The sequence below is a fragment of the Anas platyrhynchos genome, chromosome 1 (assembly GCF_047663525.1).
Source record: "Anas platyrhynchos isolate ZD024472 breed Pekin duck chromosome 1, IASCAAS_PekinDuck_T2T, whole genome shotgun sequence".
In the NCBI taxonomy this organism is placed as follows: domain Eukaryota; kingdom Metazoa; phylum Chordata; class Aves; order Anseriformes; family Anatidae; genus Anas; species Anas platyrhynchos.
The window spans coordinates 12410943-12438671 of NC_092587.1; the positions used below are offsets into that span (position 1 = coordinate 12410943).

At 36.6% G+C, this 27729-nt stretch overlaps 1 protein-coding gene across 17 annotated transcripts in view; it reads left to right on the forward strand.

The window, feature by feature from the left end:
- Positions 1–27729, forward strand: part of MAGI2 (membrane associated guanylate kinase, WW and PDZ domain containing 2) — a 757092-nt gene that overhangs the window by 500358 nt on the left and 229005 nt on the right. For 16 of the 17 annotated variants that reach the window (XM_072029149.1, XM_072029184.1, XM_072029077.1 and 13 more), the window contains exons 5-6: positions 6382–6595; positions 18773–18852. In XM_072029149.1, the coding sequence (XP_071885250.1) occupies positions 6382–6595; positions 18773–18852 (294 nt within the window). Of the gene's footprint in view, positions 1–6381; positions 6596–18772; positions 18853–27729 lie in introns of those variants that run through there. The other variant, XM_072029242.1, reaches the window with a different exon arrangement.

Genomic DNA, 27729 nt, shown 5'->3' on the forward strand with positions numbered 1-27729 from the left:
TCTTGCACCTGAGAAACCTTTCGTGATGGACACTGCAATGAAATCAAAGGTTTCTGTAAAACTGATGGCTTGACAAAAGTGGTAAAAAGATACTTTGGTCAAAATGCAACATGCTTGTCAGACATTCAGATTTCACTGTTTTTGCTATTTGTGTCTGCAGAGAATTAAGTCAGTCTCCTTCACAAGCAGCATCATGATCTGACACTGTGTTGGTCACATCACATTTGCTTCACACTTCTGACTGATTAAGTGTTTATCATTCAAACTCCACAAGAACCACTTTAATGTTGAAAGAATGTTTATGTATGTCTATTATTCTGACATTACTTGAGCAATGATAAATTGCACCCAGAGAATGAAAGTTCTGGCAGGCTCAAATTAATTGGGGTATAAGATATGACATCGAGTTTCAAAATGATCATTCCATGCCTTAGGTTGATAATGAAGCAAAAGGCTAGAGTCCCAGTGCCGTCAATCACCACACAAGGTGCATCAGTCCTGGGGAACAGTCTGAGCTTGCTCTTTTATTATTGCACAACAAAGGCAGTCAGAGGCAAGAACATAAAATACACAGAATCCAAGAGCCATAAGATTTTTTAAAAATAAGTTGGTATCCATTGACATTTTTGAGGAAAGCTAGAGAAGGACTCTTTATCAGGAAGTGTAGTGATAGGAGAGGTGCTCCACCTCTCTGATTATCCTCATGGTCCTCCTCTGTACTCTCTCTAACAGCTCCATGTCCTTCTTTTGTTGGGAGCTCCAGAACTGAATGCAGGGCTCCAGGTGGAGACTCACAAGTGCAGAGCAGAAAGGGACAATCACTTCCCTCATCCTGCTGGCCACACTTCAGTTGATGGAGACCAGGATATGGCTGGCTTCCTGGGCAGACCGATACTGACCCCTGAGGAAATCTACTCATCACTGGTCTCCACCTGGACATCAAGCTGCTGACCACAATTCTTTGAGTGCAATCATCTAGCTAATTTCTTATCCACCATCAAATCCCCATCTGTCCAGCTTAGAGACAAGGATATCATGGCTGACAGTGTCAAATGCTTTGCACAAATCCAGGTTAATGACATCAGTTGCTCTTCCCCTATCCACCAATGCTGTAATTCTGCCACAGAAAGCCACCAGATTTGTCAGGCATGATCAAGTAGTGAAGCCATGTTGGTTGTCCTTGTTTTCCATGTGCCTTAGGATAGTTTCCAGGATGGTCTGCTCCATGATCTTGCCAGTCACAGAGATGAGACTGACTGGTCCGTAGTTCCCCAGGTCTTCTTTCTTCCCCTTTTTAAAAGCAGGCTTATGTTTCACCTCTTCCAGTCAGTGGGAACTTCTCCAGTCTGCCATGATTTCTCAAATATGGTGAATACTAGCTTAGCAACTTCATCTGCCATTTCCCTCAGGGCCTTTGCATGCATCTTATCAGGCCCTATGGACTTATGCACTTTGAGGTTCAATATACAGTCAATATATTGTGTAAGAGCTGTAGAGAGAATAAATCATCTCAACCAATAAAATTTGTAATTGCTGATATTTGGAGTCAGAGTACTAAGTGATGGACTTACAATATTCAAAGATATGTAGTTATTTTTAACATACACGTTGCCTTTTCCCCAAAGTTTGCTGTATTCCACATATGCAATAACTTGCTGCTGCTTTGCTGGAGCCTATTCTGTCACTTCACAGGACACTCACCTTTGAGATACTGTACTAAATTCCTTTTGAAAATTAGGCCATGTAATCTGTTTTGTAATAAGACAGTAGGTTATTTCACTTGATGGAAACTCAATTGTTTTTTTTTTTATCAGTGACAGAAAATATTTCTGGACATATATTATAGTACATTTTTAGGATCTGTTTTTATATCTGATGCTATCTGAAGATAAATATTTGTGCTTGTAGCATGTTACCATAGTATTTCAAGCTTTATTTATACATTTAAAGCACTTTTTTTTTTTTTTAACAGATCAGACAATTTGTATGAATATATATTAAAAGGTAAATAAACAAACAACCAAACAACTTCAAGGTGAATATGTACCCTTCCTGGAATATGTGAAGAATAGACACATGTAGCAAAAGATTAAATTACAACGTAGTGCTGCATTCCAGATAACCAGTGACTAAAATGTCCGTTGTGTAAAACTAAATGGCATTAGGCAATTCTTCCTTAATTGCTTCTGTTGTATTCATCAGGATGCTTTCTCCTTTATTACCAAAGCACACTATTAAAAAATAATGCTCCAGGAATTACTAAGTCAGGAGATCGGCTTTAAAATAATTATATTTTTAAGTTGTTAAATAAGCATCTGTTTCCTCTTTTTCACTATGTTTGGATAGCAATATCTATCTAAGGCAAGCTCAAAATATTTCTTTTAATTCTCAAGGTTTAATTTTCACCTTTTTTTTTGTTTTGTTTTCTTTTTTATTTCTGTTGGTTTGTTAATATAGATATCAAAAGCCAAGAATATGACCTCGTTGAACTTATAGAAAATAAGATCCTGAGAAAGAGCACCTATTACAGATATCATGCTAAAATCCTAAGACACAGCAATGTCAACTTGCCTTTGCAGTATTAGACCAATGGGCTCATCATTAGCATTGTGTGTGATGCAACTATGATCCAAATTTATTTGATCTACTGTGGTCATATGTGCCATGTAGCCTCATATCTTGTCCTCAATTTAATCTGTACAGCAGCATTCCTGTGATAGAAATGTGGTCCAGACTGTGGGTAGCCTCAAGAATACATCTCACAAACCTGTCAAAGATGCCTGAAACACAAGACTCTTTTTTACTTTGAGAAGATGAAAACCAAACCCAACAAATTTATCAGCAGTTACATCATCCTTTTCTCAGGGGATGTGGAGACCTCAGTATCATCTCTGTTTTACATATTTGAAAATGCTTTCCCTATCCATCAGTCTTTTCCCCTCAAAAAAAACAACACTTTTTTTTACATATTTCTGATCATTTTTGTTGCTTTGTTGCTGCCCTCTGGACTGGTTCCCACCTTCCTTGCCATAGAATTATTGAAACTGGGTATAGTACTTTTGCTGAAACCCTACTGTAGCTGAAGGTGGAAGGACCTGTATTGAATATGCTTACATTTCCTACCTATTTTGATGCTTGCTTTCCTTTTCAAATAGTATTATTATTGACTGAGGATAATGCTTAAACATTCCTCATGCATCCCAATATCTACATTGTATTTTTGCTAGGAATTTCTGCCTAAACATTTGCTCCTCATCTTGCAATTTTATTGATGATTGTGGCATTTTGCAGCTGGCAGATGTAACATACTTTGAAAAGCCAAAGGAAGGGAAATTTGGGAGTGGTAGATAAGGAGAAGTTGACTTCAGCTCCCTGTGGATCCTATTGCTCTGTTGTGGGATACAGCTAAGCAAAACTTGTATTTATGTTTCTTGCAAATTCATTTCCTCCCACAAACAGATTCACATTTCAAATAAATATTTTTATATATATTGTTGATGTTGGTGATTTGACTGCTGGTTCCAACATCCTTCTAGGAATTAAAAATAGATAGCCATGAAATTACAGTTTCATTGATCTTCTTTTTGCAAAACAACATAATTAAGGAAATTATTCTGGAAGGACAGTAGGTGCTTAGAAATTAAGAATATAAAACTAAATACCTAAATCATAGGTACTTTGTTGAAACCAAGACAGTCTGTCCTTCCTAACTTTCTTTTCTTTTTAAAGTCTCAAAGGTTTAGTCATTACTAGCCATGAGTCTGCTTCATTGGTTCATGCAGTAGCCTAGGTTTCGTTTCATCAGTCTCTGCCAATTGAAAATGGCTGCTTCATCTAAATTGTACCTGACCTGTTCTCTGCCCACTCTAATCTGAGTTCTTTAGCCCTATTGCTGGCGTTAATTATGTTAGTCATTTAATCATAGGTAATCTTTTTGCAGTAGTGACTGAGGCAAAATGAGCACTAACTGCTTTGTGTTTTTATATGTGTCATGTATTATTAGCTTTCCTTCCTTCCCACATAGTGGAATTAATATGTTTTTGGTCTTCTTATTATTAATGTACTTATAGAAAGTTTTCTTGTTACTTTTAATGCCCCTAACTGTATCCCATTTTCTGGACTAGCTGTTCTACTTTGCTGTTATATGCCTGTATTATTTTTCTGTGTTCATGCTTAACAATTTAATCAACTTTTTACATATTGTACAACCATTTATCAAGTACCAGACCATTGAAAAATTAGGGCTTAATCAAAATGATCTCTGATTATACTTAATATTTTTCTTTTTTTGTTAGGACAATTTGTGCTTGTGCTTTTAGTATTGTTTACTTAATCTTTACCAGTTCTCCTGAAGTCCTTTAACCCCTTCCTTATGATTGCCATGATGTCAAACTTTCTAATTCTCTGAGTCTATTAAAATCTCCATTTTTGTAGACCGTTTTTTTTTTTTTTTTTCTTGCTGTCTTAAGCATTACGAATTAGATCTTTTCATACAAGTTGTCTTCTATGTGCTACATGTTCCACACAAGTCTGCATAGTTCTGTGTTCTGGATACATAAACTAGTTTATTTTAAAAATTGCCATCTTCAACATTAAGGTAGACTACATTGCTGAGATCTATTTCAAAAGTTTTTGGCTGCAGTAGCTGCAGCCTGTGGGGGACCAGTTTGGGAAAGACAACATCCCCCGGGAGGGACCCCACACTGGAGCAGGTGCAGTGAGTAACCATGTGTTAGGGACTGACTGTAGCCCTCATTCCCTGTTGCCCTGCATCACTTGTAGGAAGGAGGTAGAAAGTGAAGATGAGCCTGCTAAGGAGAGAGGGTCTGGGGAAGGTGTTTTTAGTTTTGTTTTTGTTTCTTACTATCCTAATCTGTTGTTAATTTGTAATAAATTAATTTAGTTTTCCCAAGTCGGGTCTGTTTTGCCTGTGAGAGTAGTTGGTGAGCAATATTCCTGTCCTTCATCGTGACCCATGAATTCTTCCATAGTATTTCATTGTATTTTCTTCCCCCTGACTTGCTGAGGAGGGGGAATGAGAGAGCAGCTCATTTGGCACCTGGCAGCCAGACCAGGTAAATCCAACACAATTTCACTAGAGATTTCAACTGGTGTTGAATAGGATCCCATCATTCAGTCAATATGTTCAAACTGTGAATTTTAGTTGCATATTGGTCAAATATAGGGGTCTCTCTACTTCAGTGAGATCAAAGTGTAGCAGAGAACAAGCATGCGGGGACTAAGGATGTGATCTTCTCTTGTCCATTGAGGCAATAGGTTCCCAACATATTCCTGACCCATTTTTTTTTCAATAGATAGTACCTAGATAGGCCATATGATAAAGTGCAGTCTATAAGCACATGCCTAGTAGACCAGCCAGCCAAGTGTATTCACCTGCAAGGACAAAGGATTTAGCAGGACAAGTTCTCTCAAGCATCCTTCATTTGAACTAGTAGTAGTAAAGACATTGTTCAACAATGTGGATAAGGCATATTCAGACTCGTAGTATTGCACATCGTCTCCTTGCTTAGCTGAGATTTTTGAGGTACCTTTGTTGTTTTGTCTTATTTTTACGTTAAGCAGACATTTTAACAAATATTGCTGAGTTCTACCACTCTCACATAGCTAAAAGTACATGGACTGGACTGTGAGAACTCGCAATGGTAGTTGGATGACACTTTTTTGGATTTCTGACTTTATGGGAAGTAAAATATATAAAGAATGAAAGATCAAACCCTGAAAACAGACTTAGGAAAGGAAAGCTCCCTCCTGCATGTGTTCTGGGACACGAGACAGAATCCCACTGGGTATAGGAAGCATTTGGAATTGTGGAAAATTATGCTTCCCACAGATTATATGGGTAATGAAATCACAAAATATGTTCATATATGTCTAATAGACTACTATGAGTTAATGAATGTCATATTGATTTCTTTACCTATGGATTTATTTGAAGCAATGAATGCATTTACTGTTTTAATTGAAAATGATATTTTTCCATAACAAAACAGGGTATTTGTTTTGTGAGTCTCTATTTTGAAAAGTTATGAAACACAAGTCAGTAACATTGCTGGATATGAGGCTGCCTTCTGCCTCCTGATCTGAAAGGACTTCTGGGATAGAACAAGCTATAACTCTTTGGCTTATTTCTTAACTTTTTATTAATTTCTTGTTTCCATTTGTTTTTATTGCTTTATTTTCTTTCATTGTGTTCCAGATAAACGCATCATCAGGGTCATTGTAATAACCTAACATACTTTTTTTCTTTATTTCAAGACTTACAATTCATAAAATATTGTTTGAAGACTTGCATCCAGTAAATCATCCACCATTAGCCAAAGCCATAGATAGCCAAAACCTGTAATTCTTATTCTCTTGTAGAATCAAGTGAACATGAAGAGAAGAGTACAGGTGTCTCAGGTGAAGTATCTTCTACCCAACCTTGCCCTGCACCAGGATATACTCAGCCTGAAGAAGCAAAGGAGGATATGGATGTAACAAAGCAGACAAAACCGGAGGAGAATGATGACTTGGGCCCATTACCTGATAACTGGGAAATGGCTTATACAGAAAAAGGGGAAGTCTACTTTATTGAGTGAGTGTTATTAATTTTTCTTCTAATAGGTAATAGATGTATTGTATTTAACTGGGTGGTGACATGGTTTGTATGGTTGAGTGGAACATTGCATTCCTCGTTAAAATACTAGGAATGTGCTGGCTGTCAAGGCTCCTGAGAGCTGGTAGTAATCCCTACATTACCAACTATCATTGAAGCATATTGTTTTTTTAAGATAGGAAACTGGACTTTAGTACTTTGATATCAGCAAGTAAAGCTGTTGTGTCTGCTGTCCAAAGCAAGGCTTTTTTGCTGTGTTGATGCCAATGGGAGAGTTGTTCAGTCACTGGGTTCTTCCTCACTTCTATGGACAGAGGGGAGAGGCTTGAACTTTTGTGAATTTAAGGAAAGAAAGATAGGAAGGCTAAAAACTACCCAACAAGCAATAGAGGAAGGCTGTTTTGTATTTAAAAATGATAAAAGAGATAAGTGGACAATGAGTAGGGTTAATTACATGTAGAACTTTTCCCCATCGGTAAGCTGTAAGTACCTGTTGTTACTTTGTTACTGTTGTTAATTGACAACTCACTGAATGAATGAATGAATGTATATGAAAGTTCTTACTTTCCAAAGTGCAGTTATTAATACATGTTACCAGAGTAAGAGTAAGAACAGAGCAAATGAGTGAGTTTATATTGGCTCCTGTTAAAAAAAAAAAAAAAAAAAAAAAGAGAGAGAGAGAAAAAAAAAAGAGGAAGCAATAACATTTATGTTTACTTTAAAGAACTGACTCAAACAATTTGGAGCATTAGCCATTATTCTGATTACTACCTACTAGTAGGTAAAAATAACATTTGGCTATTTCATTTCTGTTTTAAGTCCCTTATTTCATGTAAAATTTTATTGCAATAACATGAAGCACAAATAGATGATAAGAATAAAGTTTTTGTACATTATTTTTTCATAAACACTGACATGACCAACTATAGCTTCTGGCATATGTAAAGCTGAAAAGAGTGGTAACTGTTAATACGTTAGTGTCTGATGAAAAGGGCAAAAATATGCTTATTATAGAAAACAAATAATTATAGTAACTTTGCCCAAGCAAGCAGAGAAGAAATACGATGACTTCAGGCTTAGCTCAAACCTTTGTTTTTTTCTTACCTCACTACCATATATAATTTTTCTGTTCATACTGAATGTTCTGACAGAGAGCAGACTGAATTACGTGGTACTTCTGTTTTATATGATGTAACAAAAACCTGTGATACGTGTTTGGGGTGGAGGGAGGAGCAAGTCACTAACACACCAAGCTGTGAGAGTGGCAAACACTGAGGCAGGCAATTTAATAGGAAATAAATATATATTTTGAAAAAAATACTGTGAAGAAAAATAACCCAGACACTCTACAAGAGTACCCATTCCAATCTCTCAAATTCCTTTGATGTTACAGTTTACTTCATTTCCTGGACAAGCTCTGGTTTACACTACCATTCTGACAATGCACATCATTCACTTCCACTAAATGGATGTTATGTAAAGCAGAGAAATCAGTCAGAGGTACAAACTGGATAGTAAGACTGTTGTAAGGGCTCCTTGCCTTTGGAATTATATTCTTGAATAACGTAAATTGCAAATAAGCATAATCTCACATCTGTAAAAATACCAAATTATTTACTAGAATCCCAGTAAAGTAACAATTCCTTGATCATTTCAGTTTTCACATTGCTCAGTCTTCACAGGGTTAAGTTGGAATGTAATGCCACGGGGATGCTGTTAAATTGCCTCTTTGTTTACAAGTCACTTTGGTTAATGGCATAAAGAGACTCCATTTGCTTTCGCAAAAAAAAAAAAAAAAAAAAAAAAAAAAACGGAAAGATAAAAAGACAACAAAAACCTATTTGTCTAACAACATTTCCCTGAACAGTATTAAAGATTATACTAGATTATTAAATAATACATGAAAAACAAACATTTTTTAAGTGTAGATCATAATGGGTGGGGGGAGAAAAAAAAAAAAAAAAGTCATACCAGAATACTAGACAGCATATTTTTATTACATTTTATTACTTTATTTGAGGCTCTTTTGAATTGTGCCTTTGAACCCTAAGGACTTCAAGCCATAAGCTGTCTCAAGTTCCAGGTTGTCACAGGTATACCTAATGGTCTTAGATTAAATGGGAGCATTTTCATTCGTTTCAAACTGATCTCTAAAATTTCTATGTGAGTTCATTTATCAACACTGCTATCAGAAGTAATGTGGCAGATTTACAGTGAGAGGGAGTGTCTTCAGAAGAAAGATAACTGTCTGTAGATGGTATTTATTTGTTAATCATTAATGGCCCAGTTAGCATTTTGTAAAGCACACTGTAAGGAATTTCCTCTGCCTCAAGCTCTAACAAGAAAAATCAGTCACCAGATTCACTGGATAATTCAGAGGATGGTTGTATTTCAGAGCATGACTAGGTTTGTTTCTTCATTTGTTTCCGTTTTTTGACATAAGTGCATGACCCTATGTTTACCTATATTAGCATTCAAAGACAGAACAGGAAGAGCATCCCTTCTTACTGCATAATACTTAGCACTGTTTTTCAGGAAGATCTACTTAAGTACATTTCTTGGGCTGTGTCCAGCCTCCCTTACATATGGATCTGAATTTTTAAATACAGGCACACACAACACAAATAGGAGTCCATCTACAACATTTGCTTTCATTTACAACATATGCTAATGAGAACATGCAATAATTAAAACACTGTATATAAATTGGAACACCTCCAAAAAAACTTCAGTTCTGCTCCTTCTTCCCTAATTTAAATGGGGCTGGTGAGTGAGATCTACTTTGGTGTGTTTAAATAAATTGTAGTTGTCACTGATTTTTAGTTTCTCCTTTTCACAGGGTTAAGGAAAGTCTGAAATTCCCCATAGTCTTCAGACTTGACCTTGCCAATTACTCTTAAATCATGTGCTAAAGAGACTTTCTCTTTTAGATCTTGGGCACTTCATGCTTGCCGTGTTGTCCCAGTGCAAGGGTGTACAAAAGAATCAAGTCTCAGTGCATCTGCCATCATGTGCAGTCACCCTTAAATCCAGTATTCACCAGCTCTCAAAATCCATCAGTTCCATCATTACGTCACAGTTCATCCCATAGAGATGGTCTATTATGATTATTATGATATTTGTTTCCAAAATATGGAATTGATTTTGCCTCTTTCTCCAGCCCTCTATCCACTTATAGAGTAGAGGTCTCTGGAAGGGGTGCAGGGAGAGTAAGACATTAAACTGTGAAGAGCTACAGGTCATCAAACTGAGTTACAACTAAGTACTAATGAATATTGTCGAGGAGATTACATAACCCATAACAAAATCTATTTACCTTATTTACCTTGCCGTTCAAAGCAAATTTTTCATAATTCTAGAATACTGATTGTTTTCTTAGTGGAGGAAAGTCTAAAATAAGCTTAAATTTTTGTAATGCATCTATAAAGGATCATCTTCTTTGACTCCTGATGATAATTTTTAGGAGAATTTGGCCATATGAGGTTTACCAAATCACTTTCCAGTATATCTCACAGATACAAAGTTTCTTCCTCCATTAACAACTACTTCCCTGATCTTATAGTCAGCATTGCTTTTTGGACCTGTTGTAGTATCTCTTTAGTTGTTAAAGCTTTTTTTTTTTTTTATGAGAGCACCATAAAAGACTACAAAACAGCTATAATATAGGTCTCTGCCAAGGACTCTCCTCTTCACAGTAAAAAACAGCCATTAAGGTTTTGAATATAGCTGATACTATTTCAGGTGTTACCTGAAAAGAAGTACAGCTACAAATTGGAAAAGTAAAAAAACCTAACCCAGTTTGTTTCTAAGAATATTGCTACTGACTTCAGTGGGATCAGTATTTCTTCTTAATAATTTTTAAGGTAAGGTTTTTTGATTGCAAGAATAGCATGTTTATCCTAACGTCGTGCTTATTTTGATTCCTGTTTGCTCCATCATTTCACCATCAAATAGGAGGGTATATTAGTTAACACTAACCGGTTACACGATTACATTTGATACCTTTATCTTTCATACTAGAAGACGCTAAAAGTACTGCTAAAAGTGCAGTATACTTCTGCTTAAGATTACTTCCATATCCTGCAACAACTGCCCAATCTTTTATGAGCTAGCTTGGCTCTTTTGCAACTCTGTTATGAATCAATGTATCATCATCGTGTTTTATTTTCATGTTTATTTCTGATAGTTTAATTCACTAGCAATTTAGATAAACATTCTAAGGACTTTTTTTTCACTTTCTGTTTAAATATTGACTTCTGGCAGGACTCCTCATCTTTGAGAAACAAGCTGTCTTGTATCAGTGTGACTTTATTGTCTGGACAGTTATGAATCATCAGAGCTCATGTGAATTTGATCGTAAAAGTCCATAATTCCTTTTCCATCTTTGTAGAGTGTATTGAATTGGTTAGTTTTGGCATAGCAACTATCACATACAGTCTTTGATTTTCAGTATGACTTGCAGTGAGACAAGCACCAGAAAAGATCACTCTCAATTTCTTCAACCATTTTTTTGCCTTGTGACAAATTACTTTGGAATGAGGGAATGGCGGAACTGGAAAGAACTTGAAAGAACTTGGGGAATGCTGATTTTTTTTTCTTCTCTTGTATTTTTATGTTCTAAATACATTCTCAATCTGTACTACTGATATATTTCCTTTGCTCTCAATTGATTTTTTTTTAATCTATGTTGACATCCAGGCCAAACTGCCAGCTCAACTCCGGTTGTCTTTCTTTGCTTTCTAATTTCTTGTCTTTCCCCCAAATGTCTCTGCTGCTCTGCAGAACTCCTCTTTCAACACCTTTCCTCTGACATCTGTAGTGGTATTATATTTTTTCACCTCATTTGCATTTAATGAACTAGAAGATTCAGTTCACCTGGCTTGCCACATAGCATTAGGTATCTAGTATAAACCAGTTGCCAAGACTTTTTCTGAAGTCAATAGAGAGAGATAATTACCTCCAGAAGCTGATTTGTCCTGTTCTAAGATAAGGGCAAAATTTGTCTGCCTAAATGTAGGTGCTTTTACCAGTAAAGACACCTTAGGATATTCAAGGATGCATCTGCAGTAGCATGTAAATTTTTGTCAGTAGTACTCTTCTGAAGAAAATCTGCTTGTCTCCACTCACTGTGGTTTGGTTCACATCTTAGAGTACATGAATTGGATTCCTTTCAGACAAAACTAAAAAGAAAGTTGACCTCGAGGAGTGCACTTAATTGACTTTAACCCCTGGTAGGGATTCAGTTCATCACCATGATTTGAGTTAAAACTACTGTGAATTCCTTTGAATCTAAATCCTGTCTATATCTACATTAGAAATATCAGCAGACTGCAGAGTGTTTGCTGCTGATGGTGTTGAAATGCTTGGTGCTGTGACCCAGCTGATGATCCAGCATCCACATCCACTGGCTCTTTGCAGTGAGCTCTTGAGGTGTGTCATCTGGTTTAAATTCAAGTGAAAGAAGATTAATAGTTGGGAGGATGCTCAGTGTGAAAATGAAGATATTTGGGAGACTCACTTGAATCCTGATCTGAGCCAAAACATTACTGTAGATGTATAGTAATAGCGCAAGCCATCTGCATGCGCTTGGCAGATTGGACACAAACCCAATGCCCTTACTGTGTGGTAGCTGGAAGCCATTTGAGAGACAGCACAGAGACACATATGATACTAAGAGCATATGTTTAAGTCCCTAGTCCCACCCTAAGACAGGTAAGGTAAATTATTCTGTATAGGTGCCTCTCCCTTGAGTAGACAGGAATCCTACACAATTAGTTGCATAATTTCCAGATGGCTGAAGTCACATGAAATAAAGCCCATTCTTTGTCAGAATCTAGCTGTCTAAGTCAAAAAGAGTGTCTTAGCAGAAATCACCATAGAAGACTTTAGGCATTTATATATTCCTTCAGAAATCTTACATATGCGTCTTCTGCTCCTACAAATGCCTAGAGGCACCACCACTGTGTTTGAGACAAGTACATAAGTGCTTATCAAGGCCCAAGGCCATCTGGAATTCACAGGATGGGCATCCTCAGAATTGCATCTCTTAAGGACCTCATACTCCCTGCACACCTAACAAAGACCGACAGTGTGAAGTGCAACACAAATTAGCAGTCATAGCTGCTCTCATTCAAATCATAGCCAGAGGAGGATTCCCTTCTGTATCTGTCCCTACATATGTGCAAGAATTTTGGGAAACAACCCACAAAGGATGAATTGCAAAACTGCCATTTTATTGCTCTGCTCTCCTGCCACTGTCCCCCTACATATAAATTATTTGAAAATTGTTGTTGTTCTGTATGAAAAGCTCTGCAGATGTACAAATCCTGGGCATAAAAAAAAAAAAAAAAAAAAAAAAAAAAAAAAAAAAAAAGGAGGAAAAGAGTAAGAAATTTAATTTGGAAGTCAGTGCACTTTGTTTTTCTCTGTCTCATATACTCTCCTTTGCTCAAGCTGCTATATTGAGGACCATCTTGAATGTAATGTTTTTACAATAAAAACCCAAACAAACTCATATGTGCTGTCCCCAAATACACTTAAGCAGCACTTTGGTAAATACCCATTTTGAAATGCCTCTCACAATAACGTGCAAATTACATACCTTGCAAGAGTCACAATCTAGAATAGGTTGCAGTGTTTTCAAAAGACATTAAAGCTGTTACTGTCAGTAAGTGCTTTCTATATTCCCTTCAAATATGTTTCAAGAGATTTTCTGAAGGCTTTGTTAGTACAGGAAACTTTATCTATCAAGGTGCTTTAAACTGACAGATTGCTAACACAAATCCATCATATTAAAAACGTTAAGTAAGTTAATATACCGTGTAACAAATAATTATGATACTGAGATAATATATTGTTATATTATTATATATCTTATTATACAGAAGAGCCAAACTCCCACTGTTGGTTTTCTTGTTTGATTCGTTAGGTTTTTTAGTTTTCCTTTTTTAATTCCTAGTGGTATGGGTGAATATCCAGTGAGATTTCTGGAGAAGCTCTGGTGCTAGTACCTAGTTCTTGTATCTTGGACATAAAGAGTCTGCAAAATTTTAAAAGCAGACTTACAAAGAGAAGCTGTAGAAGAGCAAGAGGTTGAGTCAGTGTTTCTGGAAAATATTTTGAGAGTTCTTTTACTCTGTTTAAATCAGCTGAAAAATCTTTTTTTACATAAGTTTAGAGTTGTCTGTAATTGATACTAGAAGATACTGATTGCAATAAGATATTACTGTTAGGTGATAGAGTACTCGGCAATGAAGATTTAAATTAATGTTATGATAATTATTGTATTTACTTTTGGCTACAATGTTAATCATTTCTGGGTTTGATTTGATTTGTTTTTGTTTTTTTTTATGTTGTTCTTCAGAGTTACAATACACCTCAGGCCTAAAATTTTTTCTATTTTGTACAGCAGGTAATAAATTAAGATGAATTTTAAAATTTAAAAGCTACTCCCATGCTTCACATGCATGAAGCAAAAATGGTGAGATCCTTCATTCACTGCTTTGAAAATTAGGAATTTGTTGATTTTAAGGTAGATTCTAAGGCATACCTGGTTGATTTTCCAGCATCCATCTCTCAGCACAGTCATCCTAACCATTAATCAAGATGATGGAAATTGTGTAAGCATGGCCTTTCTAAACCTGTCCTTTAATAATGAGGTATGGTTATTGCTGAGTAAATGAACAGTGGCCAGTGGAAAACACTGGTGAAGCCACAGCTGTATTTCTCACAGGATGCTTTTGCTGCATCACTTCATTCTCACTCAGCCAGTGACAACTGCTTCAACTGCTTTTTTGTGCATTTATTCCACAACTGCTTACTGTTATTCATCTGCAACTCATTCATAACTAATTTGCAAATCCCCAGTCCCTTTTCCTTCTGGTCTGTCTATAAGACTCCCCAGAAGGACACACATGATTAGATCTAGTGGTAAGGCAAACAGGAAAAAACCCACTGTGCATTTCACAGGATTTTTAGTGCTTAAGAAATATTAAAGTGTGTACATCTTATGCATCAAATATGTGTTAAAGTTATTTTTGCCATTGATATTAATTTGGTCATTTTACTGTACCTTCTGTCTTCTTGTCCATTGTTAAAGCTTTCACATCAAGGCTTTTTTTAATGGATTAAGAACTCTTTAGAAGCTAAATATTGTCTCCCTTTAGCTTCTACAAATTCTAGTCCATTGCAGAGCTGAAAAGGGAAGAGGCAGAGCCCTAGAACTCAGGGGAGGAGGAATCTTTCCTGAGATGTCCCTGCAGCCTGGGACATTCAGCAAGCCAACGCCATGAAGCTTTTGTTCTTCCTCTTATTCGTAGCCTATCCTATCCATGTGGGGAAGAAGCTGCCTCTTTTGTGTCTGTGTAGCTGGCTAACCCCAATTCTAGTCCTTGCTAGAGGACAGATAACAGGAGGTTGTTCTGAACACCGGATGTGCTAGCACAGCACAGCCTATGGGAAGGGCGATATCTTTCCAAAACCTGCAACTTGAAAGCTGGCACAAAGGAGGTTGGAAGAGGACCCTGCCAAATATATCTCCTTTGTAGAACAGAAGTAGAAATGTACACCAAACCACTACACTGTAATGTGGGACTACTTATTGGGCTCCTCACTTCAAGAAGGACATGGAGGCCCTGGAGCATGCCCAGAGCAGGGCTATGAAGCTGGTGAGGGGCCTGGAACAAAAGTCCTATGGGGAGTGGCTGAGGGAACTGGGGTTGTTGTGTCTGGGGAAGGGGAGGCTCACAGGAGACCTTATTGCCCTCTACAACTACCTGAAAGGCAGGTATAGGGAGCTAGGGGTCGGCCTCTTCTCACAGGTAACTAGGAATAGGACTTGAGGGAATGGCCTCAAGTTGTTGGAGGTTTAGGTTGGTAATGAGGAGACATTTCTTCTCAGAAAGAGTAGTCAGGCATTGGAATGGGTTGCCCAGGGGTGGAACAACCATCCCTGGGGGTGTTGAAGGAAAGGTTGGATGTGGTGCTTAGGGACGTGGTTTAGTGGGTGACATTGGTGGTAGGGGGAGGGTTGGACCAGACGGTCTTGAAGGTCTCTTCCAACCTTAATGATTCTATGATTCTGTGATTTCCCTCTTTTACTGAGAGCAAAACAATTGTAATCAAATCTGTGCTCTTTGTAGGAGTGTTTGTTTGTTGTGTACCTGGTTGATAAACAGACACAATTAACTCTAAGGACAACGCTGATGGGGTGGTAGAGTTGCTGGAAGACAGGCTGGGTAGATTATGCATTCTTTCAGATAGGGACAGTCTTCAGATATTTTCACCCTACATTGGAACACCTGTCTTTTAAAGAACAACTGTATTTAAAGTCCTATTACAAGAGATACCATAGATGTTCTGTATGAATGATAAAGTAGAGAGGCAGAGCAAGGGAGCAGGCATGGAAATGTGTAAAGATGATACAGATAATTTTGAAAGGTACTTTGCTCCTTTGCATATTACAGATAAAAGTTCCAGTGGACAAATTTTCCTTTTTCTAAGTGGCTGAATGGGTTTGAGAGACAGGAAGGAGAGGAGATTAAGTGCTGTTCGAGCTGATCTAGATGATATGCCATCTTCATTCTCTGAAATGTTGCTGCAGACTGAAGGATCATTCCCCTGTTGGAAAAAAAAAAAAAAAAAAAAAAAATATTTGGTTTTGGTTTTGTTTGGAATGGCCTCAATACACAAAGCTGTAAGGCATTGGTCCTACTGGCTTTATGAATGCCACTTTTATGCTGAAAGGAAGCATAACTCTTTGCTTGATGTTGCTCTTGGATTCAACAAAAACATGGAAGGATATAATTCAAATAATTAACTTTTAAACAATAATGCTGAATTGGGCTTATTTTCAGCTTGCCACCTGTCTTTACAGAAGCCTGAAAACTCATTTTAGGCCTATTCATGAAATGTAAAGGGGATTTTCAGGGCTGGTGAGATGGTTTGTTCTGCTGCTGTGTGGTCTTGTAAGGAAAACACCGTCCAGCTAGCTTGCAGCAGTCAGCTGTTAACACTGCCTCTGCCACTGTCTTACTTAATCGTGGTGGACCCTTGATGTCTCTGTGCCTGCGTTTTCCCACCTATAAAACAGGGGAGATGGTTTTTATTTACTTTGTGAAATGCTTTGAGATCCATTTTATATCACAGCAAAAATTACTAAGAATAGTCATATATTTTGCTCTTTTAAAACCATAGGGAACAATCTGTGAATCATCTGTCTCTGCAGCCAGTGGGGGTCCCTACAATCATTCAGAATTAGTAGCTGGGAGAGAGTGGCTATTGCACAGACACGCCCATGCTCCAGAGTTGTGACTGCAGCTTGCACAGGTACACCAAGCCAGCGCTAAGTGATGGCACTGCTAATGGGGCACTCGTGTTAGTGCAGAGCTTGGTGTGTGCTGCTGGCTGCACCCAAGTAGCTGAGAACATGCCCGGCTGATCAGCCCACACTGAGCTCCATACTGCTGCAATGACATTCCTGCCAGTATCTCTGTTAGTTAATTTAAAGCTAGCTCAAGTATGTCTGCGCAAGCTGCAGTTAGGCTGTGACTGCAGTATAAAAATACACCCTCCAGGAGACCACAGGCAGACAAATCTTCAGAGAAAGTGTCTTACATTTGCAATCAAGCACAGTCTGATGGCAACATTTCAAATTTGCCTTACCTTTAGTTTATTGTTCTTCTGTAAATGCAGCCATTCTGCCAAAGTAGGTGAGGGTTTCATTTATCCTATTCTTCTATCATGAATGGTGTTTTAGACTAGGACATGCTTAAAACAGGAATTTTCATTTTAGTTGCCACTTTATCCATGCATGGCTCTCATCTATTTTTTTTTCCCATCCAAAATGTGTAGGAAGATTTAATATTGTCATAATAATGTTGAGAGGTAGTTACTGTCACTCTGTTTTTGGAGAAAGAGAAATCAAGGCAGAGGAAAAGTTACCTGCCAATGATTAAATAGCAAGTCAAGGGAGAGAAAGAACTGGCAATAAACTTTTTTTTTTTTTTTCTTTTTCCTGGGGGAACCAGTGATGTTTCAGTCACATGGACTTTATCAGTGAGTTACTCACCAATTCCCAATTGCATCCTAATACACTTTTTTTTCCAGTTCCCCTGTTTTTATACACCTTATGCTAATGTTTGTAAGGGAGTGTCTTAAGTACACTTTAAAATGACATGGCAAATTAATAATAATCTAAATAATTCAGTACCATATAAATTGTATAGAACAAGCATCCTCCCGGGATGTATCAGATAAATAAAACATGGGTTAGAATGGACTCTGAATAATGGTATTATAAGAAAAACATCTTAAAAAATAAAAGAGGAATGATAATATCCTTTTCTGTGTTTTACAGTCTTCCTTTCTTAACATTTTTTTAAAATTGCTCCAAATTCAAACATTTATGGTAAATGTATACATTGAAAAAATCCTGTTTTTAAGTCTCATTAGCTGTGTTAAGTGTCAATTCATTTGGCAAAATACTCTCCTAGAAAACAGCTTGTACCAGTTCAGTGCTATTTCGTGTCTGATTCCTCAAAGATCTATTCTGAGTATAGAAAGGAGCCACATGATTCATTCAGCTTGTGCATATCTATTTTATCATGATAGAAGGATTATCTATGGAGACATAAAGGTTTGTTAAACAAAGTATCATTAATCACTCTGTCCGGAAATGTAGACTTTGCATGAGCATGCTGTAATTTGCATTAGTTTTGCTATGCCTTGCCAGTGCTGCTAGCAAGAAATAACAAACCTGTATTTATGAAAAGGACAGGTTAAAGATGAAAATAATTCTATCTGAAAACTGTGAGAATGGTACAGAATCCTGTCGCCTGCACTCGTTCAATGGGAGAACACTGTATTTGTAATAAATTCCTTTTGCTCTGGATGAGTTCTGCATTTTCAATGAGGTTAACTTGGCAACATTCTAGTTGATTTTAATAAAAATAGCTGCTTTGAGGACAGGGAGCTGAGGTTGCCAAATTTACAGCTGCCTTGCACAATTACTCTTACACCTCCTTCAGGGCTACTTAGAACCAGTAAGCAAATTAAGTGTATCGATTGCAATTTTGTTGGACTAACCCTTTTTTCTTAAGGAATAAACTTGATTCCTTTCAGTATGTGTCTGCTCAGAGTGATCTCTTTTCTTTTCAGCCATAACACAAAGACAACATCATGGCTGGATCCACGACTTGCGAAAAAGGCTAAACCTCCAGAAGAGTGCAAAGAAAATGGTAGGTTATTAAGTTTTCCTTGCTGCTCAGAGGGGATTTGCCTTTGTGTGTGTGTGTCTCTCTCAGTTCTTAGAAAAATCAGGCATTTGGGAGAATGATGAAAGGTGTTTAATTGCTGCTTTGGTTAGAAGCCATAAGTGATACCAGTTCTTAGCGTGCCATGTGTTTCTGCTTTTTATTATCCTTTCTGATGCTATCCAAAGCTGAGGATCACAAGTGTGTTTTCTGCCTGTTGTGTGTGTGACTCCGGGACTGACCTTCTCCCTCATCTCCTACGGAGAACTTTGGTCTGCAGAACAGAATCCCTTTTCGGATTCTGATCTTTTAATCTACAAGCGATTCAATGCATAAGGGAAGCTAGCAGCACCGTGGGAATATGAATATTGTTTGATTTGTATTTAAAGGTACAGTGCTATGCTGTTTAGTAGCCAATTTAAACAAAATAGTGTCTGATAAAGCAGGGTGTGGGAGGGAGAAAATAGATTTTTAAATAGTCTGTCTGAGTTCATGACTGGATTTTGGGGGTACTGCATCGTTAATGGTTTAACATTTATTAGTGTAAATAATACCGAGGATGCTTAAAGGAGCTGTAGCTGTTATACAGGAGAGGGGAGTATATCAACAAACTCAAAGAGAGATATGAAATAATACAGATCTCATCAAACTCACATGCACTCAGTATAATTTTAATTTTTTCTCTAGTAAAGTTTCAGGAATCAAAATCATTTAATAAAGACAAAGTAAAGATGTATTGTTATGCATTTTTTTCTGGGCAGTTCTTTTTTTGTTGTTTAATAGTTCACTGTTAGTTAAATCAGACAGTTAAGAAGCAATGATTTCTAAAGACTGCTACTTGTTTTATTTTTGTGAAATATAGGGAAATAAATGCATGCATGTGAAGTTCATTAATTCAAAGCATTTTAAAATATTTTAAATTAACTAATTGTATTTCATATACTGCATCTGATTTATTTTAAATTTTCCAAAATACATTAATTTGATTAATGTTAATATTATTAACAGGGAAAAAAACAAAAACCCTCAGTGCCATTTTTGGTTGATAAAGGGGTCACTGAGGAGTTGCTGGCTGTGTGAAATGTAGGGTCAGCGCTTTGGTATAGACTGTTCCTGGTTTTTGCAAACAGCTTCATTTTGAAAGCCTGCTGTATTCCAAAAATCCTTTCCTTATTTCAGCAGCAATTCTGACGTTCTCTTCTGACATCAGAAATTACATGTCTGAATGATTTTGTGATGCTTATTCCAGCACTTACAACACTATCTACTGGAGTAAAATTTACAGTGAACTGAAACATAACAAGGGCACAGGAGTTTTGTTATAAATCTCTCACATTATTTATATGAAGCTATATCTTTGCCTGCTCCTTAAGGAATACTAGTGTAAAAAACAAAACAAAACAAAAAAAATCCAGCAATATCTATGGAGTAACATATCACATAGTTACTTGGAGTCAATGTTTTTGTTTTTGTTTTCTCATAGCTGTTTTATACTGAGATCACAACAAATATTGAATTATTATTTTTTTTAATGAATCTAAAACAAGTTGAAATGAAGATCAATTCATTAAAGAAACTGAATTATTTTACAGTAATTTGAGTACTAGATTATTGAATGACTATAATGTGCTAGGTCATGCTGTTCTTTTAAGAGTTGCTTAGCTCATTAATGCAAAGTACATGAAGGGAACCATAAAAGACTTTAGGGAGACTCTTATGTTGTTATAGAGGCTGTTCTTGCAACATCTTCTCTTTTTCTAAGGTTCTTCAGTTGCTCAAAAATTGATGTCGTGGGTTTTTATAGATATAGATTTTATTTCCAATACCTACAGAAGAAAAAGAAAAGGCTCTTAAAATGGCTAATATCCCTTAAAATGACTAATATCCTTTAAAATGACTGTACCTTGCCACTGAGGTCCAACAACAGGGTGTTATAGCACATGGGGATTTGAAATTTTTATCTAGTTTTAATGTCAGATCAAGGAGTAATTTCACAAGTTTCAGCTATGGCTTGGTACATGTTTTTTATGCCAAATGTCTTTTCTGTTACACTTCATGATTTATTATGGCACATTTTTACTCATACAAAATTTTAGAAAGACATTGGTGCTTAAGTAGGAAATTATACTTACCATGCTTCTATATTATTACCTACATAAGCTTAAGTTTTTCACTGACGTTCATTTTGCAACATTTGAAACTTGTATTGATTCACTGAGATACGTTATGATGTACTTATCACCTATCAGATTCTGCCATCAGGTTTTCATCAGAACAACCCAACTTACTTGTGCTTCTTTCAGTGCACATCCTGCCAAGTTCTCCTTCTTCATTCCGCCACCAGCACACCATTTTGACCTCAGACAACATCCAACCAATATCCAATATTTGAGTCCTGGACTAGCAATATTGAGTGGCCCATCTCCACTCTTCAACTTTCAGCTCTTTGATGTTCTTTTGCCAGATACTAATTCTCCATTTCTCCATGTTCCCAAGTTTCATTATCTGCAAATCCCAGTGCTTTTCTCTTCTCTCTGAACCAACCTTCCAGCACATCTTGGAATAATTTTTCATGTGCTTTTTCTAAAAGATTGACAAGCTGTACCAAGCTTTCTTTGCCTTCATTCTATGGACTCCTTCTGTTTTCCGTTAATGATGCTCACTGATCTTGCCCCCTTCGCAGGTCAGGCGGTTTTAAGGGCTGATTTTTATTTCTGTCACTGTCATGACCTTCTGTGTGAGTTTCAGAAAACTACTTTTACTTCTGTTCTGTCTACCACTTAGGTGGTAGTTCTTCAAAGCAAGAACTGCTTCTTGCTCTCTGTTTATATGGTGCTTATTTGAGTTTCATAACTGTTTTTCAATAAACAGAATTACCAATATATATTGCTGGCAATACAAACTACACTATTTTACACATTTCCAATTTCCTGCAGAAAGTCTTGATTTTTAAAAAGTACTATTTTTTTTTTTCTCATGAAAATATGAATAAAATAATTGGATTTGTTTAGTTTTGAAAACTTATTTTAAGTGATTCTTTTTTTTTTTCACATGAAAAATTGTTAACCAATTTTTATTTGTAAATAAACACTATAGTTCTGCCCACTGTGAGTCTGATTCCCCAGTTGCTACATTTTCTGTAAAGTCATATTACATAGCAAACTTGGATTTGCATGATTACAGGTATATTTTGCGAGTGGTCTGCTAACAGATTCTGTTCATTGAGAGAGAATATGGAAAAGAATTACAAGTCCCTATGTATAGAAACATAGTTTAATACTGAAAGACAACTCATCCTAAATGACAGAACCGTTTTTTTAGAAAGTTCAATTTTAACTAAGAATTGTAGTAATTTAATTTTTAAAATTCTTCAGTCCATTTTAGGAAAAATTCCATTCTGGAGAAAAGTGAACGCTTACTTCTTTATCTAATTTGGGGGTTAAACAGATATTAAAATTTCCTGGGATCTATGAAGTAGAATTTAATTTAGTAGATTACTAATCCACCCCAATCAATATTCTCCATTCGTCTTTTTAATTAACCTTTTAACCTCATTAACCTTTTTTTTTTTTTTAATATCACACTCTTTTCTTCTATTTCTTCATTTTCAAATTCAAGTAAATTCAAAAGTATAAATAAATTTTTGATTTAACCTATCAGTCATCTGTCATCTGCCTATCCATCTCTATACCTACCAACTTGACTGAAAAGTACAGATTTTTATTTAGGGTGAGCGGAGTTTCCTTTGTACTTCATTGACTGTGCATATGAAGCTCATATGTTAACACCTGTGCATAGACAAACTACTATGTTTTGGTGTCTCTACCTTGAACTGAACCCCGACCTCACTATCTCATTTTATTGGATTATCCTTTCCTCCATTCCAATTGTTACAGCCAATATCTTTGTGCAAACTCACTGCCATGCACTGTCCCAACTCTCACTGTCATGCCAGAAACACACACATTTATCATTGTCCTCTTCATCTTCTCTTCTAGTTGAGTCCATTAGCTCATGCTAGATCTGACATCTCACATTGGACATTTGCTATCTGGAGTCCTCCCACTAATTTTCCCTACTCTCTTTAATAGCAGTACTTTCGGGGCATGTTTTCCTTTTCCTTGTCACCCAAGCAGCAAAGTATCCTCTCACTGCTCTGTATGGTACATGCAGTACCATGCAGACAGAAGAATTCAGGAATTCAGTTCCCCATCCTTCTTTGAGACAATGTCATCACCGCAATCAATCATCTCTAAAAATCTCAGATCTACTGACTAAATTCAAAGTTATAAGGGTGATCACTGATTAGGCTATCTGTAATCTCAAAACTATAACTAACTTGTGAAAGCAAGACTCTTTTACATGAGTAAATAGGATGGGTTTTCCTTATTTTTTTCTGAAAATTTATGAAGTATATTTTTAGCTGGAAGCATCACTTGTGTGACACAGGAGTACCTTTGTTCACTGCATATTCAGTTTGTAAACATCTTTAAAAGGCACTGAGATTTAGGGGAAAAATATTTTAAAATCATTCTATGTTATGAGTGCTTTAACACTGAAGGTGTTAAATGATCAGGTTCTTTCTCAAAACCTGACCATTTAACATAGCTGGTCTAAGATACTGCCTAACCATTCTTCACATACTCCTATACTAATACTAGAAATAGCTGAAGTCCAACAATTAGACTGTAGCTGAATATTTTGCTTGTTTTGAACAAGTGTTCCTTCTCCATAAACCATGTATCTCTGGTAGAAAGACTCAGACTTTCAGTGATGGAGGAAAATTTATACAGGCAACTCTATCGTTATGTTTCTACAAATGTAAACAAGAATATAAACCAACTATTTTCTCAAACGTCTCCAAACTTTGCTAAAATTAATAGGCCTTCATATCATTAAGTTCTTTGACTGTTGGCCCAAAAGAAACAAAATCTAAGGCTGTCTTTCTCATCTTACTTACATTTAACACATTCTGAATTTCTTGTTAAGCTTTTACCCATCAGAACCTCCAAGTCCTTCTCCACAGTGTTGCTCTCAGTAAGTTCTTCCAGACTGTATTTCTGTCTGAGATTGCCATGACCCAAGTGCAGAACCTTGCACTTGGACTTGTTGAACTTCATTAAGTTCACATGGGCCCACTTCTCCAGCCTGCCCAGGTTTCTTTGAATGGCATCTCTTCCTTCTTTGAACTGCACCACTCAACTTGATGTCATCTGCAAACTTGCAGAGGGTGCACTCAATCCCACTGTATATGTCATTGATGAAGATACTAAAAAGCACCAGTCCCAAGACAGACCCCTGAGGGACCCCTGAGAGAGACTAGCTCAGCACCAGTCTCCACCTGCACACAGAACAATTGACCACTGCTCTCTGGGTGCGGCCACCAGGCAAATTCCTTATCCACACTTCAAAGGTCCTTTGAAGGACCTTTCCTTTGAAGCCAATTCTTTATCCACTCATCAAAGGTCCACCCTTCAAATCTGTATTTTTCCAATTTAGAGATTAGGATGTCCCGTAGGACCACGTCAAAGGCCTTACAGAAGTCCAAGTAGATGACGTCAGTCAGTTTTCCCTTGTCAACTGATGCAGTTACTCCATCATAGAAGATGAACAGATTGATAAGGCAAGGCCACCAGATTGTTCAGGCAAAAAAAAAAAAAAAAAAAAAAAAAAAAAATTAATCAAAAACTCATCCTACACCAGTACTTAAAAAAAAATTTGCTGTTCTTTTTTGAATTTGCTATCTGATACTTTTCTTCTTCCAATGAGATTATTTATATGGAATAAAAATAACTAATGAAATGAAAGAATAAATAATTGGCTTATCAGTAATCTGCATAATTTCTGTCTTGTGTTGAGCATTTCGAAAACCTGTTTGCATTTGAAATTGTTTTATTTATAAATGATTTTCCTTTTCATTTCTAAAGAGTTTGCAATGGAATATATAAAACAAGAGTAAGAGATAGTCCCAAAGCTGAAGCATTTGGTTTCCTGTTTTGATTCATACTGAATACTTATCAATATATTTTACTTCATCAAAAAATGGATGTGACTCAGACTGCTTTATGACACATTTTTTTCAGTTCTTTTAACCGCATTTTTTTTTATTTACACAGATTTTTTGAGCATTTCAGTCATGATCAAACTCTAGAATGTCTGTGTTCTCATACACCTCCTTCTTTTTAGCAAGTACAAGCGTCTCTATAGTTGAGTATATCCATAACTCTATCCAAAATTGCCACTTAAATCACAAACTTATTAAGAAATAATTTGTCATTGTTTAGCTGATTCTTCACTATCATGTTCTAAAACATCATCTCTTTACATTTTCACTTTGTAGATGCACTTGAGTATAGGCATGCTGGTTTAATGAGTAAAGCATTATTTGACTCTTATGTATGTTTTCATTGGAAATCAAGTTGTGAGCTTTTGTCTTGTGTAGATACTGTTTATAGGTGCCAATGCCCACTAGTGGCTATTTGTAGTAAATATTCATATGCAAATAGGTTTTCATTTGTCTGAAGCAGTAGCAGCTTTGGATTTGAAACCAAGTCTTCCAGTTCTTTGTGGTACAAAGGAGTGGAGGCTTGTTTGGTGGATTGGGCTACATCTACATGTATATCAAAGATTTACAGGAGACACTTGTAGAACAGTACAGGTAGAGAAAGAAATGAATGCAGTAGGAAATGCCCTACCATGTTGAGTGGGCAAAGCATCAGCAGGATATCTTGCAACTCCAAATTAAGCCCTTGTTTCTGTTGAATAAATGGAGCCCAATATGAACTAGGAGAGAAGAAAGCTTCTGGGCTTTCTTTAAAGTGTGACCCTGAACACTGTGTCTCTCGAGATGATATTCTGCTCGTTGCTACTGTCTATTTTTTTTTTCTCTGTGAAATGTAGAGTTTTGTTTTGTTATTATTTGTTTTTAATTATCATTTTTGTAAGCTGAATTTTGTAAGCTGAGAGTCCCTAAGGACTCTCAGGTGCTTTCTATCAGAAAGCCCAAGCAGTAGCCAAGACAGGGGACAAGGCTGTAATCCTACATATTTAACAGCACATTGTAGTCTCTTCATTTTATGTATAAACTTTCATTTCCAACTGTCTTTTCAGGTTCCTCTCTCTTTCTCTGGGTGAACATGATAAAAATTCTACAGAAAATGTAATCATCCTATGATATCAAACAAAAAACAAAAAAAAACAACAACAAAAAAAAAGTCATTTACTAGATGAGTAAATCAAAACATAGAAATATCAATAACCAAAATACGTTGTTCTGACAAAATTATTTACTACCTGAGAAGAAGTAGCTTCAGGTTTTCTTAGATTACCCTATAGTATTACACCTACCAGAAACTGCCAGTTCTTCCCATGCTCCCAGGTTCTCACCGGCCTTTGCAGGTTTCCCAAGTACCAGCAGGGCAGCATGTGAGCTCGGGGCAGGTCAGGCTGGGCCACTTGTGCTGATCAGTTTGTGAAAGCCACAGGTACCTGCTGAGCTCATGGTGTAACCTTCTCAAATGCAGGGCGCCTAAAGGGCATCTTCCCCTTCACAGTTGCTGATTTTCACAAATCATTTAAGAATGTATTTATCTTTGAGGCATCTGTGCCTCAGCTAAATTTAGTTGAAAACCAGCAATAGATTCAGACCTTAACAAAGGGAAATGGTAAACAGACAGATAATATGAACCCATAAAATTCATTTCCCTGGGAAATCAAAGTAGAAAATCAGCTTCAGAAAAGTAGTGTTTGCTTAATCAAAATAAGAATTCCTGAAATTATGCAAGTTATGATTGATACCTAATGCTAAGTGTTAGTTACATTATGTGTTAAATGGTACCATTTATTCCACTGTAGTCAAGGGTCTACCAGCATTACTATTTTAAACCTTGTTTCCAGGGAATTATGTTTGATGTTGGAAATATGTTGAGGAGAGTCTCTTTTTTAGACTTTGTACCAGCATAGCTTAATTGCTTTCTTCAAATGCTGGAATGTTGTTATTTATTAAATAGGTCACTATATAAAATAATGCCTTTATGTGCAATGAGACATCACTATGCACATAAAAAGACCTCCGCCTATTTCATTATTAGTTCATATATGTATATTTCCAGGAAAGCTACCTTGCAGAATTTTAGTTTGATGTTAATTTAAAATATGACTAAGCCACAGACATGAGTATTACTAAATAAAGGCCGCATTGCCCGTCTCTAGCATAGTTTTCAGTTCATGATACATGACAGCCTTGCAATTCACAAAAAGTTAGTTATCATCTGCTGTCTTTTATTGTTCCTGTTGGCCTCAGTTAATAACCATCTACCACACTGAAAATACTTTCTGTCTATCCATCTGTCCATCTCATCAGAAACTGCAGAAATATTCAAATTCAGTTTAACTCTTCTTCTGAAGCTGTTTGGAGGCTGGAGTCCAAATATTAACCCATATTCTCCATAGAAAAATACAGGATTTACGTCTCAATATGTAGACAATAAGTGATTACAAATGGCAGATAAAGTGCAGTACTGTCATAATGAATGAGAGATGGCCAAAGAAGTACTTCCTTTGAAAGGATAAAGCAAGGGATTCCCCATCATAAGTGGTATGGGCAAGTACTGGCTATATCTGGTATTTGGTGACCTGGTGCCAGAAAGGGAGTCCAGATCCCTTTGGTTGGGAATTTATTTTTGGGTAGGGAATTGAATGCAAAATGATGAATCAGAATGGCTGCACCATGAAGAGGGAAACAATTAAAGACAGAGCAGCAGAGAAGTTGATCACATGCTTGCATCTCAAATCTTGATCCTTTCCAGAGCCTTATATTCAAGGCTCTGAAATATCTCCTCTGCCTGAGCCAGAGCCTGACCT